The sequence below is a fragment of the Cottoperca gobio genome, chromosome 2 (genome assembly GCF_900634415.1).
Source record: "Cottoperca gobio chromosome 2, fCotGob3.1, whole genome shotgun sequence".
Lineage (NCBI taxonomy): Eukaryota > Metazoa > Chordata > Actinopteri > Perciformes > Bovichtidae > Cottoperca > Cottoperca gobio.
The window spans coordinates 5,413,968-5,432,890 of record NC_041356.1 but is presented as its reverse complement, the minus strand read 5'-3'; the positions used below and the strand labels follow the sequence as shown (position 1 = coordinate 5,432,890).

The window sequence follows — 18,923 nt, the reverse complement described above, 5'->3', positions numbered from 1 at the left end:
TCGTCAGATGGAACGATAATGACAACCGTTAGCTGCACCCCCATCCCCACTATCCTACGGGAATATAAGTCGTGGATGTCGGTTCCTTCAGACGTGTGTGATCAGAGAAAAGTTGGCTTCATTGTTCAGTTTTTTTTGTGGCACTTTTGAGTGAAATGAACCCGCCAGGTGAGTTCCCTTGAACGCATCGGTAGATTCAATCCTGAACTCTGAGTTTACTTTTTTAATGTTCATTTTAAATCTTTACATTACAGGTTTTCTCAATGGTCTCAACATTGTCTAAAGTGGACATCACAACTCTATCGCATGTCTACAAAAAGGTAATATGTGTGTTTGGTGTCAGTAAATTGGCGACCAAACTGAAGAATTGTCACCGTGTGAGCCATAAGGCTGTTTTTTCCCTTAAAATTGTATAATAAAGTCAAATTATAAGCCAAATGATTGCTTTGATGAGAAAATTGTTCCCAGAGATTAAAGCTTTAAATGTAAATCTTCCAAAATTGAAGGAAAGTCTAGCTTTTCAGATTCCAATTTTAACAGTAGGTATAAGTTTAATGGGAAAAGTGTACTTTAAAAACAGAAAAATTCACCTTTGATGTATAGAAACAAAAAACAAAACAGCAACAATAAAAAAAGAAACGTACAGAAGCTCAGTAAAAGACGACAAACTGGACCTCCTTACAGTGCGTTACACTACAAGTCCTCATGTTTCCTGGTGGACATCCTGTCGTTTTGGTTTAGCAAACATCACAAACACACCATGTCATATAACATTCATAGAATATACCTGCACGTCTGACAGATTTTGATAACTGAAAGGATAATTTTTCCATGTGAAAGAATGTTGTTTGTGGAAGTAGTTATAGTGCAAATTGCAGACAATCTCCCTTTTTGCACACCTGCCAAAATATGTGCAATTTGCTTGAATGATGAGAAATCCAAACTATTTGTTCGGAGATTTATTCTTATGAGAAAAAAGAAAAAAAAGAAAAACGTTCTCATTCAAGAATTGAGCCACACGTGTGAGGAAAAACTGAAACATGGAGTCTGCAGAAGGCCATGTCTGTAGCATCCTCTCACTGCCAACAGTCAGTTCGACAACACATCAATCAAGTTCCTCGCGGTGTGAACACCTCCATTTTTGGCACACACTGTACGTCTGACACACACACACACACACACACACACACACACACACAGTTATACTGCTCCACAGACCAGCTGACTGGCAGGAATGCTGCAGACATTTGTCTCGCAGCAGAAGCGCACAGACAGATTCAATCACCATGTTAAACACCACTGAAGTGAACATCTCTAGCCTTGACTTACTTCTACCTGATAGGACTTGATATATGGCGCTGGGTATGAATTTCTAACGCTACAATAAGGAGAGGGAGATTAAGCCAAAGAGTGGACAGATAGCTCACAAATATCTACTCAGTAAAACACCCACACAAACACAATGAACTTCCCGAGAGGCATAGCTCAGATTCTTGGGCTGAATTTGCATCACAAATATCTCAGATGGGAGTGTATGCGTGGTGAATAAATAAACCAGGGCGAGGGGTGCCACTTTTCTTCCCCGCCTGACACCCATCCATCCGTGCATCTATCCACTCCTGTTTAATAGGCAGCATTCAGAGGCTCCACACACTCATACCACAGCACGCGGGGGGAGTGTGTGTTTGTTTCCACAGCTCTGCCTGAGAAACCACAAGCCATCAGGGATCGAGCCAAAACTCGACCTGTCCTTGGAGGCGAGGCGAGGCGGGGGGGGGGCAAAATCACCTCCGAACATCCACCCACAAACTCTCCTATGTTCTCACTTCCTGCATGTGCTGCTGGAGTTTCTCACTTTGCCATTCCTCGCCAAACGCTTGATTATATTGATATTTCCCAAAGTGAAATATACATATGTGACTCTGCAATGAACTCCCAGTCTTATCCCAAAGCACATATTACACCAACACTGTAATTCCAACAGAATACCGGAGCACATTAAAGCCCATTGATGAGTAAGTGTGTGAAAAAAAAAAAAGTTCAACGGCACATCAAAGCCTGTCCAACTTATTATTTGCTTTGGATACATACTGATGCAAACACTGCACTGCACTAAATATTACCCGGTAAGTGTGATGCAGCTGCAGAAAAGGAGGCGTTACAACACATATAGATGTCATTAACTCCACTAGAACGTGCCATGAACGCATTTACAAGCATTATAGGAGCATTGCAAGATCATTAAAGTGATTTTTTGTCCGAAGATTGACTCCACGGGGCTGCTTATGATGAAAGCGAGATGATTTCCCACTATAGCCCTCAGTATATCTGCTACATCTAAATTATTCAAAGACAGGAATAAAAAAAAAAAAACCGGTAGGAGAGCACTGGTACAAGCTCAAGCCAGATAAATCAGCGCAAATAGCCACGGTCTATCAATATCTGCTTAGGGGAATTCAATTAAAACGATGGCGCATTCATTCATATTTAGGGTACAATATGAAACAGCACGCGCTCATTTGAGCTGCACTACCATCAGAGATCCGCTCTCTTCAGTGCATTTTAAAAGACATTTGATACAAGACTTTTCCAAACCGGAATATTTATCCAATTTAGGCAACAAGCAAAGTATGTTTCACATGGAAATGTGTCTTTTATTGGATCCGATAAGCTTGAAATTATAAGTAGAAAGGTAATATAAAAAGGAGTGGAGTTTGGGGAGATATTTTTACGCAGAGCCCGAAACGCTCGCACAGGCTGCTGGATGTCACCGTTGACTGCAGGTGTGAGAGTCCCAGTGCGATGATTCAAAATCAGCATGAGCGTGGTTGGATATGAAGTTGTGTTAAGTTTCTGACAGTGATTTAGAGCTCACAATAAAAACAATGTCATCATCATTCACCACACTGTGATTTCACCAGTACATTATGTCCATATGTGCAGGTTTATGCCTGAATATATATATATTTTAGGTGTTTGGAACCTGAGCTGACCGGGAGACCCAGGTGCAGAGACGCGCATCCAAGCACTCACCTGACTGTGCTGCACTCGATCGGATCACCAGCAAAGTGACGAGGACACAGGCGGAGAACTTCATCTTCGAAAAGGCTGCTTGTCTTGTTAACTCCCGTAACTCACATGTCCAATTAAGATATCCTCGTTTTGGTTCACGCACACAGAAATAAACAAGCAAAGGAAAAAAACAAAAACAAAAAAAAACCCACGTCGGAGTCTTCTTTGCTGCTAAGCACAGTTTCCGTGCGCACCCAGAGAACCAGCGCCGTGGAGAGCTTTTACGCACCCGCGTTATTTGTTGTGTTTGTTTATCAGTTCCCAGACCAGTGTTTAGGTCGGTTTACTCCTCGGATACTCTGAGCCATTTACTCCTCACGCTGCCACAGCGCCGGTGGCAGGGGGGGGGTGGGGAGGGGGGTGGAGTGTGTCCTGGGATGGGGTGGGGGGGGGGGAGAACACGCCTCCTTACTGGTATTGACACCTCCTTCAGCCAATTAAAGCCGCTATCCAAAAGATTAGGAGCGTTTTGTCTTTTTTTTTGGAAACCCGCCCACCTCACTTATCACCTCTCCTGATTGGCTATTTGGCTCCATCGCTGCTGTCAGTACACCTGTCAGGAGCAGCTTCTCTTTTGGTTTCTTGCTGGGGTAGTTTGAAGTTAAAATTGCTACCTGTAGTTCCTACTGGAAACCACACAGACGTTTTATTTTTTTCCGTATAATGATCATATTAGTTGCTTTAAAGCCTATTGGTCGCCATTCCAAAGCAATATAGTCAGCATTTCGAGAGGCACATCTCTGTTAAGGAGGAGAAATATAAGAAATTGCTGTGATTTTCCAGGTTTTATTACAGATTATATACAACTACTCAAACTCATTTGTGTTGGTATATTGAATGTAGATTTACAGAAGGTACAGCAGGCTCAGCCCCCCCCCCCCCCCTCCCCCCGCTGGAAGGCACAGCCTATAAACTTTGATACTAGTCTAAAGGGGCTGCAGAGAACAAGCAGTAGACCATTTTCAGGGCCGCTCATTTTACAAGCACAGTGGACTCGTGTGAAAGTATGAAACCGGCTGGAAAACCAGCGAGGACAGATATATATTGATTTGTGATCCATGTAAAGTGAAAACTCAGGCGTAAATTTGCTCTATTACCAGATTACTCCACAGTTTAGGCAGCAAGGAGTGAAATGATCCTTCATAAATCTCCACAGTGCCACCGAGAGGCTTCATTTAGTGTCCTCTGCTGCTCTCTAGGGGAGATTGGGGAGAATTACTCCCTTTTGAGTCTTTCTTTCTGGATATTTATGCTTGTATTTTTCCACATATATTGAGCTCATATTGATGGGAAATAAACCAAAATGCTAAACAATCGCCTCAAAGTCTAATTATCATCATTTTGGGGTCATGAAAAAGTGAGACTGTGTGAAAAACGAATAGATATCACCATGAGACTTACCCAGTTGATTATTTACATTAAGACAATCATATCTTTGTAGTTTTCTGAAATGTTATGTTTAAATATGCAAATGAGGCTTTATAATGCTAACTATTGGTGAATTAAGAGAAATCTACAAACACAAATATGAGATGAGAATGATGTCTTTTGATTTCTCCGGCGCCTTTAACACCTTCCAGCCCCCACTCCTGAGAGATAAGCTGACAGAGATGAGGGTGGACTCACATCTGGTGAGATGGATCACGGACTACCTCACAGAGAGACCACAGTACGTCAGGCTGAAAGGTCAGCAGCACTGGAGCGCCACAGTGGACTGTACTCTCCCCTGTCTTGTTCGCCCTCTACACCTCTGACTTCCAGCACAACTCTGAGCTCTGCCACATGCAGAAATACTCAGATGACTCTGTGATCGCTGTCTGTGTCAGGGATGGACAAGAGGGGGAGTACAGGAGCCTGGTGGAGGACTTTGTGAGGTGGTCCAAGTCAAACAATCTGCAGCTGAACACCTCCAAGACCAAGGAGATGGTGGTGGACTTCCGAAGGATCAGGCCACACCTGCAACCTGTGTCCATCGAGGGGGTCGACGTGGAGGTGGTCAGGACCTACAAATATCTGGGCCTGCAGCTGGACGACAAGCTGGACCGGACTGCAAACATGGACACTCTTCATAAGAAAGGGCAGAGTCGTCTGTACTTCCTGAGAAGGCTGGGGTCCTTCAAAATCTGCAAGTTGATGTTCTACCAGTCTGTGGTGGCCAGCGCTCTCTTCTATGCTGTGGTGTGTTGGGGAGGAAGCAGCAAGAAGACGGACGCTGGGCGGCTGGACAGACTGGTGAGGAGGGCTGGCTCTGTAGTGGGCACAGAGCTGGACTCCCTGGTGACAGTGGCGGAGAGATGGACCCTTGACAAACTGTTATCCATCCTGGACAACGCCCACCACATTCACCCGGCAGAGGAACGTGTTCAGCGGCAGACTGCTGTCCCTGTCCTGCTCCACAGACAGACTCAACAACTCTTTTGTCCCCCTGGCCATAAGACTGTACAACTCCTCTTGGTGATGGCAGCGGGATGCAGATTCAATTCAATTCAAACCATAACAGCCTGTACTTTCTATCTATCTATCTATCTATCTATCTATCTATCTATCTATCTATCTATCTATCTATCTATCTATCTATCTATCTATCTATCTATCTATCTATCTATCTATCTATCTATCTACAAATAAATAGCAAAATGTATATTATTGATGTTTTCTTTACACTAGTCTAAACGAAGACATTAATTATTGTATAAAGCAAAGTCAACAAAAAAGACCAGAGCAGCCTTGTCTTTAGAATGAACTTATTTTTATAATGACCCGCTAATATATGAACAGTCAACAGTGTATTATGGGAGGCACATGAAAGTGTTGATTTGAGCTATGTGATTAGTCTCACACACACACACACATACAGTAGCACAGACAGCCACGCTGGGTGGCGGCACAACGCAGAGCCGCCTCGAGAATACTAATGAACGTCACTCTGTTCCTGTACAAAACTCTGCAGATAAAACATTCAATTAGTGACATTACTCGGCTGCACGAGATCCGCACTGATATGAGCGTGACATGGAAATGGGAATTGAGTCTTTGTGCTCCGTAATGGGTCCCTGTGTGAAGACGGTTTTCCAAGTAATCCATTACAAATAATAAATAAGTAACAAGGGGGGGAACTTGACTCGTGAGCATTTAATTAAAAAAACGTATACTGAGTGTAATGAAATGATGTCTCACAGCAGGCCTCTGCAGACATAATAGTGCAATTTGGAGCAAATAGCATTCAAATGATAGATTATAAAGTGTGATGATTGTGTATTTAAAGGACTATTCTGTAGAATGTAGGGAGTTCATGGAGCCAAATCAAGACGCCTGGTCTACATGTAGAATAACAAATGGAGGAGCAGTTTCTTCAGGGTCACAGAATGTTGAGGGTATAGTCATCTCATCCAGTGGTGGAATGCAACTAAATACAATTACTTAAGTACAATCTGAGGTACTTCTACTTCACTTGAGCATTTCCATTTAAAGCTATTTTATACTTCTAATCCACCACCTTGTGGTAGCTAATATTGCACTTTTAATCCACTGCATTTACTTGATAAGTAACCTGTTTATTTCATCTGTTAGAAAAAAGTCTTGGCACATGATATTCTTTGAGTGATTCATGTTTTAATTTCTCCATGGATTGTAAACACAAGGTGTGTATATTGTGCAAGGTATGTAGCATTAGTGCCATGTCTTTCTTAAAACTCACCTGGAAGAAAACATGAAAGCTTTTAGTCCTTTTAAGAGCATAAAGTGATGGTGCACTCTGGTGGCCAAATTAGAATTACAACAAACACCAAGAAAGAAAAAAGAAATGTCAACTGACAAAACTTTTTTTTAAACCTGTTTTTACAAAAAAATAAGGAAATTGAAATAGATTATCCTAGCAAAACAAAATGTTTTTACCTGTTCTTAAGTCATAAACACAGGAGAGAGAACATTTACATCAGACTTAGAAAATGGATCACAAGAAATATTATTTATTTCTTGCCTTTCCGGGCTTCCGTAGAATATATCAGAAATATAGAAGATTTGCTCCAGCTTTAACATTATATCGCACTTATTGATGTTGTACGTATTATTCTGAAATGGGGCTGTTTGCATAATGAGTTCAGTACTTTTATATTTTAATGCTTGTGTTTTTTTACTTAAGAGAGATTTTAAATGCAGGACTTTAACTTGTATTTCTGCACTGGGCTACTTCCTCTTTTACTTAATTCAATTTCTTAATAGTTTCTTGCACACGTCTAATCTCTCAGTTTCTCTTGGGTGTATTATTCCACACTTTATGAGGCCTTTTAACAACTTAATTTAATTTTTGTCGTCTCTTACTTTCCCTCATTATTTGATATTTTTATGACATAAATTAGGTCTTTATCATACAAATATAATGATTCCCTGCATGGGTTCATCATGACTGGCACATATTTTGGTGTCTGACTTTGTTTTGTCCCCTATGAACAGCTCCACGCTGTAAGCAGCAGGACAGAAGGATCAGATGTCATGCCGGGCTTCTATGATTAGGACTGCGGTGAGGGAAGGAGGCTGCTGCTGGGGAAGGTCAAGGGGCTTTTACGCGCAGTTGGCACCTTCGTGTTGACCGCGCACCAGGGACTGCGGTTGATTCATCTGTAACATCGTAGTGTGGGACCGAATCAGTGGCTTTCGGCTCCAATACTGGCGAAAGAATATGTGCAGTTGACCTCCAGGGAGTGAGCAGAGTGCGTAAAACGTGTTGGAGTTCGGCATGGCTCTGGAAAGCGCGTCGCTCCTGAAAGCGGGGCTTGTGTTGCTGATGGCAGGTGAGTGTGTCGCACTTCTTAAACTTCTTTGATCATTTTGCATATTGTATAGGGTGTGTGCATAGCAGGTCAATAAGTTAATAAAACAAATCGAATCTCACATATTGTTTTGTTTTGTTGTTTTAAAATCTTTGTTTTACTATTACTGTTATTTATTTTAGTTTGACTATTACGACTTTTATATATATATATATATATATATATATATATATATATATATATATATATATATATATATATATATATATATATATTGTTATTATTTGTATTATTAATAATACAATTATTTTAATTTATTTTAATTAATTTGACATGTATGTAGTGCTGCTGTGTATTTATGAATTTTGTTTTGTTTCCATTGTAGTCCATTGTTTCATATGTAGAGTCATTTCACTTATTTTCTAAACCTCACATATTGTTTAGTCTTGTTTTAGTTATTGATACCAATTTTATTTTAAAACGTTAATGTTTTTCTGTGGACCCCAGCAAGCTAATGGGGATCCAAATACAGAAATAAGAAATACACAGTGTACCTTTTAATTGTTTTTTATTATGAGGCAAGATCAGGGTGTAAGTACTAACACGCAATATCAACAGTAAAATGCCTCATACATCATCATCATTACATATCATATCATCTATAACAATACACTCAATGAGATCAGTTGTGTATGTTAACTCTTAGTTTGTAAAGTAATTGTTCATTAGGATCAGAATGCATGGAAGTCAGGAACTTTCATTAATATTTCTCCAAAAACTAAACAATTGCATTTATGAACTTAAGGAGCACAACACACAGACTTCTGGTGGCACTGAAACAAACAAACAAAAATACAAGATTACAACTTAACAAAAGAGTCAAATCAGTCTCAAATGTCATTCTTACAGAAAGGAGGATAAATAAAGCTGTCAGTTAAACTAACATGGATATAGGATAACTATGTAACCCAAGATAAACTCCACTAGAAATTGCATGAGGTGAACTTAATCAGGGTTGAAACAGGAGCCAATCAGTGATGAGGAAAGGAAGACCAACATACAATAAAACAGGGATATTTATGACGGTAACTATTAACTTTACATGTAAAGTACAAGTCTAAAGTAGCATGGAATAGAAACAGTGAAGTACTTCAGAATTGTACTTGAGTAAATGTACTGAATTACATTTCACTAATGGGCAAGGGCATGATTAGGTTTGTGTGGCGTACAGTAGCACAGGCGGACTTTGACAATGGGCCCCTGGGCACAGACAAGCAAAAGGCCCCACCGGCTCTCCAACATAGGAGCACCACACACAGACTTTATAGTTGTTCAGCTTCTCTTTGAGTCTCTTTGTGCTCACTTTGTGTCTTCACAGTTGCTTGTTGTCTCCTTGTAGTCATATGTTTTGTCTTTGTAGTCATTTTGAGTCTCTTCCTGGTTTACATGTGTCTCTTTGAGTGACATTTCGTAGGTGAAGGCCATCCATCTTCTGTTCATGACTCACAAATCAAAAGATGCAGCATCTAATGCGCTGGCTCTTCAGATGCTTCGCAGCAGTGGAACTCCTAGCTAATGTGTGTAATGGAGGACAACATGAGTGCTGTAATATGAAGGTGCTGAGCAACACAGCAGCTGGCTAAACATGAGTGACACCTGAGCTCGATGGATCCTCATCGTATTCATGAGCGTCATCTTTTAAATCCATAAATATTGAGTCCTAGAATGGCGGGCAGAATTTATGATTGGTGCTACTCTGATGGGTGTTTCCTCAACCCAAAATATGGACAAACTGGAAGGCAGTAAGTCGATATAGTTCAATCCTCCAGTTAGCAGCGTGGGCCACGGTTTGGAAAATAGAATGTGAATGCAATGCTGTTTAGCGGCCAAGTTAGAAGGCATCTTTAAACACTTGAATGTCAGATTTCCACCATGAGCAGTTGCTAACAAATAGAGGGACATAAACTAAAGCCTCTTTCACACATAGTTCCCGATTAATTACCGGGATAAACTTCCACATGCCATGGAAATGCCGGAATAGACGGGACAAGGGACAGTCCAGCAGATGGTCGTAATGCAACACTTGTGGATGCCAACCGCCATAAAACTCAAGAGGAGAAGAAGAGGATGAGGGGCAAGGCTGGGTAAATAAGCGGTGCAGATTTCCCTGAATATCGATCCCTGCTCTCGTTCACACATGACCCAATTCAGGAAATGTACCTGAACGTTACAGTAATATACTGCATGTGTGAAAGGGACCTAATAGATACTTCATTTTTTTTTTGCAAAATTACCATTTATTTGTTCCGGTTTTTTTGCCTCTGTTCCTTTGAAAATGTGTGCTGCACCAGCGGTCTCGACCATTTTCCACATTTTTCTTTCAGTAGCATCTCTTTCAAAATCCCCACGTCAATACATTCAGTCTCCCTTTGAGTGTTTCAGAGCCTCCAGAGCCGGCTGAGACAGAGCAAACATAATGGGCACACAGTTGGCTCTTATCAGGTCGGCGCAGACTTAGATCCACCATGTTTCCCCGATCGTAACAACAACCTGTTCGTTCCACACGGGTCTTTTTCCGCCAGCTTAAGTTCCCTCTCCGACTGCACTGCTCAGTGTTGTTACATTCAGCGCAGAGTCCCGCGGGACGGCAGCAGTCTGCCTCCACGTTAACACAAATCTCTGAAACAAACAAATGGGATTGGGACTCCGACTGCAAATTAAAAATCTTTTCTTGAAAAGTAACAGCCTAATAGGAAAGAAATGGTCCAATTGGAATAACCATTGCCAGGACATGACCTTGTTTGTTGCACAAACCTAATTATCAAGAACTGAATGAAGCAGATAACCTCTGCAGTGCTTTGTCAAATCTATTGTATCCCGACAATGATGCTAAGTTTGGCTCCCCACTCTCACCTCATATCAGCCAAATTCATTCTCATTGTCTTATTTATGCCCTGATTAGTGCGTTTAGTTTGATTTTCGTCTCTCTTCGTCTTCTGTGCTTTAGCTCAAGTCCTGCCAGCAGTGTCCAGCTGCAACACGGGATTCTACGAGAGGACGATCAACGATCTCTGCTTAGCTAAGTTCAAATACGACATGGGAGTGCTGGACCGAGGCCTGTGGTGCAGCTGGCCCGACACCGTGGAGTGAGTTCAACGACTCGGTCGTTCAAAAAGAGTGGGGCAAAAAGGCTTGTTATACTGCTGTATATATACTGTTATATGCTTGCGTCAAGGAACTTATTTATGGCAAAAACTATTCTTCTTTTAATAAGATTAACAGTAAATACCAAAAATGATACATAAGGAGGAGGTTGGGTTGGTTTACCTTTGTATACAATATGCTGTCAATGGATTGAAACTTTATGATAATTGCATATGGAAGCTGGTACATTCTGAACATATTTCCTCTATAATCAAGCATGTAGTCAAGGGTTAACTCAGTCTACCTGACTTTCCTTTGGTAACAAAGGGTGTCATTCACCAATATCTTCCTAAGTTTGCTCTTAAATTGGTTCTTGAGAAAGGTCCTAAGAAAATCCCAAATAAGAAAACATTGTTAAAGATCTCTGTGAAAACGGTTGGTGAATGAGGCCCATTGATCGTAGCAATCTATTGAGCTTAATGATATAAATGCAGCACATAGCATCACATCAACAAGTTATTTCCCATTCCCCCTATAGGACTAATAGTACAAATGATGTTGTTCGCCTTGACTTGACTTCTGCTGTCCACAACTGTTCGCCTTATAGCCCACCACCAACTCCAGCCTGTGTTTCCACCCATTATCCCATCGCTGGGTTGCGTCCTTTTACTGTATCTGTCGCACATCATATCGTCTGTGTCTGTGTGTGTATCCCAGCAGTCTTTTTCCAAACACTGACAGTCAGAGGATGGGAAGGAGTGTGGAAGGAGGTTGGAGGCCCACAGGAGAAGCTACTGTCAAAACAATGATTTCCCTCCGGGCTCCCTGTCCTCTCCTGGTCCAGCACATAATTAGTGGTGGTGCTCTTTGTGTGTACAGCGTGTGTGTGTGTGTGTGTGTGTGTGTGTGTGTGTGTGTGTGTGTGTGTGGGTGTGTGTGGGGGTGTGTGTGTGTGTGTGTGTGTGTGTGTGCAGCGTGTGTGTGTGTGTGTGTGTGTGTGTGTGTGTGTGAGTGTGTGTGTGTGTGTGTGTGTGTGTGTGTGTGGGTGTGTGTGTGTGTGTGTGTGTGCAGCGTGTGTGTGTGTGTGTGTGTGTGTGTGTGTGTGTGTGTGTGTGTGTGTGTGTGTGTGTGTGGGTGTGTGTGTGTGTGTGTGTGTGTGCAGCGTGTGTGTGTGTGTGTGTGTGTGTGTGTGTGTGCAGTTGTAATTCATCACAAAAGATTTGTACAAGCACCTAGAGGGTTTGCGTCACGAAATTCCTCGCAAACAATGTTTGACGCCGTTCTTCGAGGTCCTTTGGAGAGCTCGCTGTGCAACCGATAAATAAAACATACGGAAAAGATTGTTAGAAATACACAAATGAGGCTTTTGTGTGGGTACAGACCAATTTATAGAAAATAATAGTCTTCGTCCTAGCTTAGTTAGCTTATGGTGGCTAATGTGAGCTAAATGTGTTTTTTTATACGCTGTTCCCAGAATACTATGTGAAGGGCAATGACAATTATTCAAAAATAACCAAACATATGTGAAGCTAAAATACTTCCAATCCTTGGAGTGCTTAGTTTTTGTCAATTTGTATTCACACCAGTGAATAAGTGTCCCATCTTCAGCTTTATTTTTCAACTGTACTTCAATTGAATACGGCACACAGAATTCCAGCCGCAGTCATCTGTAGATGTCCTCTTCTCTCAGTGACTGCTCTGTACACTTTATTTTGCTGATCATGTACTTCTTTCTCCAAGAGAAAATAAACAATCCCTCTGTAGGGAGGAGAAAGTCAAACACAGGGGATATTTCTTTTGTTTGCTTCGTGAAAGTGATCTATGATGATCACAGTTTTTCTTTATTAGTTCTCTGGTGACCTCAGGTTCTCTGCCCATGTTGTCTACCACAGCACCCAAAAAAAAAAAAATTAGTCACCGCGGGGGGTTCAAATACTGTATGTATTCGCAGCATCGCTCCATTGATTGTTAGTTTGAAAACCTTTCTGAAACAAATGTAATTATTAATGAAAACACGATGGTGTCTTCATTTGCAATAAAGTTTTGTTAAGTTTGTAGGGCCATGAACAAAAAAAAAAAAAAACATTCTCATTCTTCATAATTTTGTATAATTCTTACCATCTGCCCCAAAGACCATCCAGATTGTGTGAATTTTATTCAAATTTGATTTACGTAAACTGAAATAGAAGTGACTCCTGCTTCTTTCCTGTCAAAACCTATACAAATGTAATAGCTTTAATCATCAAATTCACTCAAACTAATTAACGTCTAATTAAATTAAATAGGGGATGACACATTTAACAATACATTCGAACAAGCTATTTATAATAAACATTAAGGTTGGGTGGACAAATTTTTTCCACTCGGCCATCAGCTATGTAGTTAAACACGGTGGCCATCCGGAGCAGAATCTCTCCCGGTATGGTGCAACGCTGGACAGAGGGGTGCTACCCTGTTGGTATGCATCTCTATTACCCCTGCCCTCTACCACCTAGTAGTTATATTTAGCTTTGTTAATCCCACTGGTAATTCTAGACACTCCTTTGCCTTTTTTCCTACCAACAGGAGTCCCTACTCTGGTTCCACTCTGAAAGGACGTTTCAAAGACACAGCAAGAGACTATTTCAACCTTAAGAGTGTATTTCTAAAATGCTGTAACTCAGAGTGGGAAATAGGGGGTTGAATAGTACTACTACTACTTCCTTACTACTTCTTACCATCAAGATGTTTGTGATAGCAGTTGACAGTTTTCCCTTGAATCATTTCGGTCGATTTGACAGTGTGTTGTCACCCTCTGCAGGATCTATGAGGGGATAACAAACTGCACCTACCATGTGGCCTTGAAGGTTGACTGCTTCTGGCCAAATCAGATAGTGGACCGCTTCTTCATGCAGATTCACCGGATGTACTTCCACAACTGCGCTCTGACGGGCCGGCTCCTGCACGACCCGCCGACCAGCATCCTCGCCCCGTTCATCGCGGTGCCCGTGCTGATCACCCTGCTCATGACTGCCCTTGTGGTGTGGAGGAGTAAACGCACGGAGGGGGTTTTATAGGGACCGGCCTCTGGATCGAGGCTTGTAAATACGTACGGCAGAGGTGTAGCATGTGATGAAAGATTTTTAGGGGATTTATTCCTCATATATTAAGCTGTGTGTATAGACGGAGTGTGGAGACAGTTTGACTGCAGCAGATGTTGACTTTAATATATAATAAATGCTCTATTTGGTATAAAAATAGAATTAATTTGTGGATAACATCACCAATATGGGAGTGTCAAGGTTTGGCAGGGGAAAGTAATAAAGAAAGGTCTTTGAGATTCAGGGGAATTGGGGGCCATGCATGTTAATTACCATCTGTTATCATATCCCTAAACAATCTGTGAACACATAAATAACTGTAGGATACGAGGACACGATGACTTGGATAAATGATTGGTATGAATTTGGAAAAAAGAGGGGGAGAAAGGAAGCAGAAAATATAGAAATTTGACTGAAGGAGAGGAAGAAGGAGTTCGGGACAAAGAGGTTAGGGGGGCGATCATCGTAGTGAAGAATTCACTGTCAACTGTGCAGCTTTTTGTACAGAAAATGCAAGAAAATACAGGTTACAGGTTGGTAACCTGTAACTCTCTGTTTACTTACAGTATTAAAACACTTAAGTGCACAAAGAGAAACAGTTTAGTGTCCCAAACAGTCATCATTGCACCCTGGAGGATATTTTGGTTCCTGGTTCCACACCTGTACTGTCTGATACATTTACTTCATGAAATATTCATTCAGGACGCAAGTGTATTTGTGTACAAAATGCTCAAACTCATCCATCACTGTACAACAGGGCTCCATTGTTCACTCTGGAAGTATTCACGCATTTCAATATTCATAAGCTTGGAGTTCATATAACTGCAGGTTCGTTAAATAAGTGTGTTACACACAAATCTAATATCAATAGACTTCCAGGTTTTTAGCACTTTGTGTTTATATTTTTGATTGGTTTCATAAAAAAAAGAATACATGCATAAACACAACAGTTGGTGGTTATACACACAGGACATTGCAGATATCCGGAGGAGGTTTTTGTCAGATGACATACAGAACAGCACGTAGACGGTGGCTCAGTGACACTTAACTGCAAGTCATAAGACTAATGAAATCACAAATATTTCCTCTCTAGTTGACAAAATGTACTTAGTTTTCTCCAGGTTTAATATGTTCCCGAGCTTCCTGAGGCACATATCAGAGTTCCAGGATTGCAGCTATTGCTCTCTGGCTAACAATGTTAAAAGGTATATAGGCTGAGCATCATACCTTCACGCTACTTCCACAGTCCCAAAACCTTTTTAGATTTTTAATGCCTTCACTTAGATGCTTCCTTTAATATATTAGGCCCATATTGAAGAAAATATAACTTGAATCTAACTATCTGAGGTGACTTTGAGGGATGAACGCTAGAATGGCTTCAAATATATACAGGAACCTTGGTAACACGACTATTTTTATAACATAGATATGTCCCACCATTGAGGCAAAGTATTCCAGAATTAAACGTTTCTCTCCAATTGTCCCATTTTCTTATTTCAATTATGTCAATTACCTTCCTATACCCAGATTTGTGAACTTGTCAGAAACAATTCTAAATGGACTAGTCTTCAAAAATGTGATTGTGATATTCATTTACTCTTTTTGGGATTTGGGATCTGAAATAAATAAAATAACATCGTCAGCATAGGCTGAGACCTTGTGTTGAATATTTAGATGTGATAAGGGGTGTATTCCAGGACTGGAGAGAAATACTATGAAGTCAATGGCAGAGCAATGGCGTCCCACCAAAAAGGTCGCAATCTGGTTGCAGGATGCAGAGTTTTAAAGGTTTGCGCGCCAGCCAATAGAATTGCTTGACAACCATCGTAAGTTCTGTCTCAGGAGAAAGCAGACTTCAAACTGGGATGGAAGACAAGAAGAAAAAGAGTGGTTTAAAAGGATTTTTTATTTAATTAAGGGATGGATTAATGGTTTAATCAAGACTGAAACTAATTGAGGAAATGTAAAGAATATATAAGTAGAATCTTAAGACAAAAGAGCAGGTCAGTTCCTTCCGCAGATAGAGAGCAGAACTGTGTGTAAATCTTCCCAAAGTGTGATAGTAATTAAATACAATGTCAAACTTTTTTTTTTATCCATGTAAAAGTTATTGCTCAGCACTTCCCCTCAATATATTTTGCTTGCTGGGCTATTCTTGCCTGTCAGTGGCAGGGGAATTAATGGCGGCTATATTATCAAAGCAGTTAAAGCCTTCAACAGTTAAGCTTAGTCAAGCAATGTTTGGCTTTTCTGATTAATGCCCAAGACTGTGACAGTATTCAAAGACACATTTCAGCAGTTTTTGATAATGATAAAGATCAACATTCGGCGGCAGGCGAGTGGAGGTGAGAGCTCAAGGCTAGAAGTTAACGATTAGACTCGGGTTAAGGTTGGAGGTTAATGTCTCACTTGTTCTTGATGAGCTTTAGTACTTTTGTAGCAGATTCTGGTAGGTTGAGGTGGTCTCCTGCCAAACCCATGTATCCACTCAGTGACCAGATCCTCATCCCTACAAACAAAAGAATGGACTAAAAGTAAGTCTCCACCAAGCCATAGCTGTAAATATATAGGTATTTATAGCATTCACGCTCCTAGTTTGCCAGGACTACTTTTAGATCTGGATGTAAATAAAGTCTGGAACACTCACCACTCTTTGTCAGAGTGAGAGTGACACGCCAAACGTGTTTGACGTGTGAGTAGATCTTCACAGATTCCTAGATAGGGATTTGAGAAAGGACACAGGGCAGCGTAAAACTAATACAAAAAAAGTGAAAATATATAGTTTTATTACCATCTAACATTGTATAGTTCAATGCAATTGGTAAATAGCTTATTTAATAACAAAAGTTTGAAATATAAGGCTGTATTTTCAGTGTCTATAAAGATGATGACAAAGTATGTCACTTATACTGCCAGTGTAAGAGCTTTAATTACCACTTACACTTTAGGTCATGCATCAAATGGTATTTGACATATTAATAATTCACATTAAAAAAGCCTCAGTTTTTTTAGCCTACACATGGTTATGGCTTGCAATTAAAATGAATTGTAAATGTTATACACACAATATGTGCCTTTGGTCTGAAATTGGGCTTTTTCTGCATTTTTTCCAAGAGCATTTCCTAATTTCCCCTAATAACAAAATAGAAACATGTTAACATAGTAAATCATTTACATGTTTTAGAACTAATACATGTAATTCATAATATCATGGCAAAAGTATTGTGTGTTCAGTTTGTGATACATTAAGTGTAGTAATACAGTTTTATGGTTTAAGTACTTTGCATCAACATTAATGTTTCTTTAAATAGTTTTTTTGTGGCCATAAATTACGTTGTTTAAATGTGTCACATGAATATACATATGTATATATGTGTTGTGCTTTTACAAGGAGGTGTGCATGCCAAGATATGAATGGCATACAATGAAACCATGTGTGAAACTTCATTAGCAGTATGTAGAGCTGTGAGAAATCACTTTAGAAAATAAATGTACATGAAATTACAAAAGAAATTACATGTTTTTTTCCAAATATTACCGAAAGAAATGCAACAATTCAGCTTTTCCTTGTCTATATTCTTTGCACATGCACTTGCTTGCGAATAGCAGCAGATGGCAGTAAATGCATATATATGACGCTCAGAAGGAAGGAGTTGCTGAGTGTGGGAATGCTTCGGAAGTCTTTATCAATACATATTTGCACTGAAATCATCAATGCATTCCTTTATTGAATCTGCAATTGCATTGTTGCTCTGATATAGTAGATATAGATGTGCTAAATTATCACAAGAGTAAATAAAAACATGTGGCTAAAAATCTAATCAAATATTCCATATAGAAGAACGGTACCAGTTCTCAGGAATCGGAAACTTGTTTGCTTCTATAAGCACATTGGCTTTGTAAGTAAAAACCTCACACTTTGCTTCCAAGCATATTAAAAAAAAGTATTTAATTTGGATTCCCCCTAAACAGTCTTGAACGAATGCAGCCAGTGTTGTTCCTAAATTTACTTCCCAATCAACAAGTATTGATCCGTCACCCTGATCAATATCTAATGTCAGATATGGTTTGCATGGTTTGCGTTAACAAAAGGTGGAGGAGGGGGGGGGGGGGGGGGTGCTCAGGAGCCCCAACCCTTAACCCCACAGTGTTGCTACGTGCAGCCCTGCCTTGCGTCGTCCAATCAATCAGCTTTGATCAAAACTGCCAGCTGCACACACCGACGTCCGTTCCTGTGCTGATGCATGATGAACACGTAACCCCCATGCGACTCCCCGTCTTTAGTCTCACACAGAAGCCATTAGAAAACACAAAGTCAAAGGATGCAGGCAAGCAGCCTCATGTATGCCTTTAATATCTGCAGACACAGTAAAAAAAAAAAAACTCCCGTGGACTGTGACGAGCAGTGTTTCCTAATGCTGCATGGGGATGTTCTCCAGAATGGGAATCGCACAGGTAAACCACACTGTAGGAGAAGGAAATATGAGAGCATTTAAATTGGGATGGGTGCGGGGGAAACTCTTGATTTGGAAGGTGAACTGAGATTGGAATTGTTGGAAAAGAGGATAAAACACGATGTTATTGTGTGTGTATGTCTGAAAGATGCATTTCAACATGGAATAGATACGTAGTGGTAAATATGTGCATCATTTTCCTCTTTCCTTTTTCAGTGCGAGTGCAGAGACATGCAGGGTCGGGGGATGGATACATGGGTATCGAGAGTAAAATCTCAGCAGGTAAAAGCAGATTGCAGCTGTCTTTGAATTCCACTGGCTCCTTAAACTAAAACCTTTAGATACAAATATAGAAGACAGCTGTTGAAATCTGATCATTTACAATGATGGATGGACAGTTACTA

The 18,923-nt window shown here is 40.5% G+C and overlaps 2 protein-coding genes across 2 annotated transcripts in view; one reads left to right on the top strand and one right to left on the bottom strand.

Moving 5' to 3' along the window:
* The window catches only part of LOC115017944 (receptor tyrosine-protein kinase erbB-4-like), a 237,739-nt gene extending 234,484 nt beyond the window's left edge, over positions 1–3,255 (bottom strand). Inside the window, exon 1 of the mRNA XM_029446699.1 lies at positions 3,034–3,255. Within this exon, the coding sequence (XP_029302559.1) occupies positions 3,034–3,097 (64 nt within the window). The 5' untranslated portion in view covers positions 3,098–3,255. The remainder of the gene's footprint in view (positions 1–3,033) is intronic.
* Positions 3,256–7,594: 4,339 nt separating this feature from the next.
* LOC115020016 (receptor activity-modifying protein 1-like) lies at positions 7,595–14,395 on the top strand. The gene is made up of 3 exons (XM_029449845.1): positions 7,595–7,862; positions 10,849–10,987; positions 13,786–14,395. Exons 1-3 carry the CDS (start codon positions 7,808–7,810, stop codon positions 14,039–14,041), a joined length of 450 nt encoding a protein of 149 aa, XP_029305705.1. The 5' UTR covers positions 7,595–7,807; the 3' UTR covers positions 14,042–14,395.
* Positions 14,396–18,923: the final 4,528 nt, after the last annotated feature.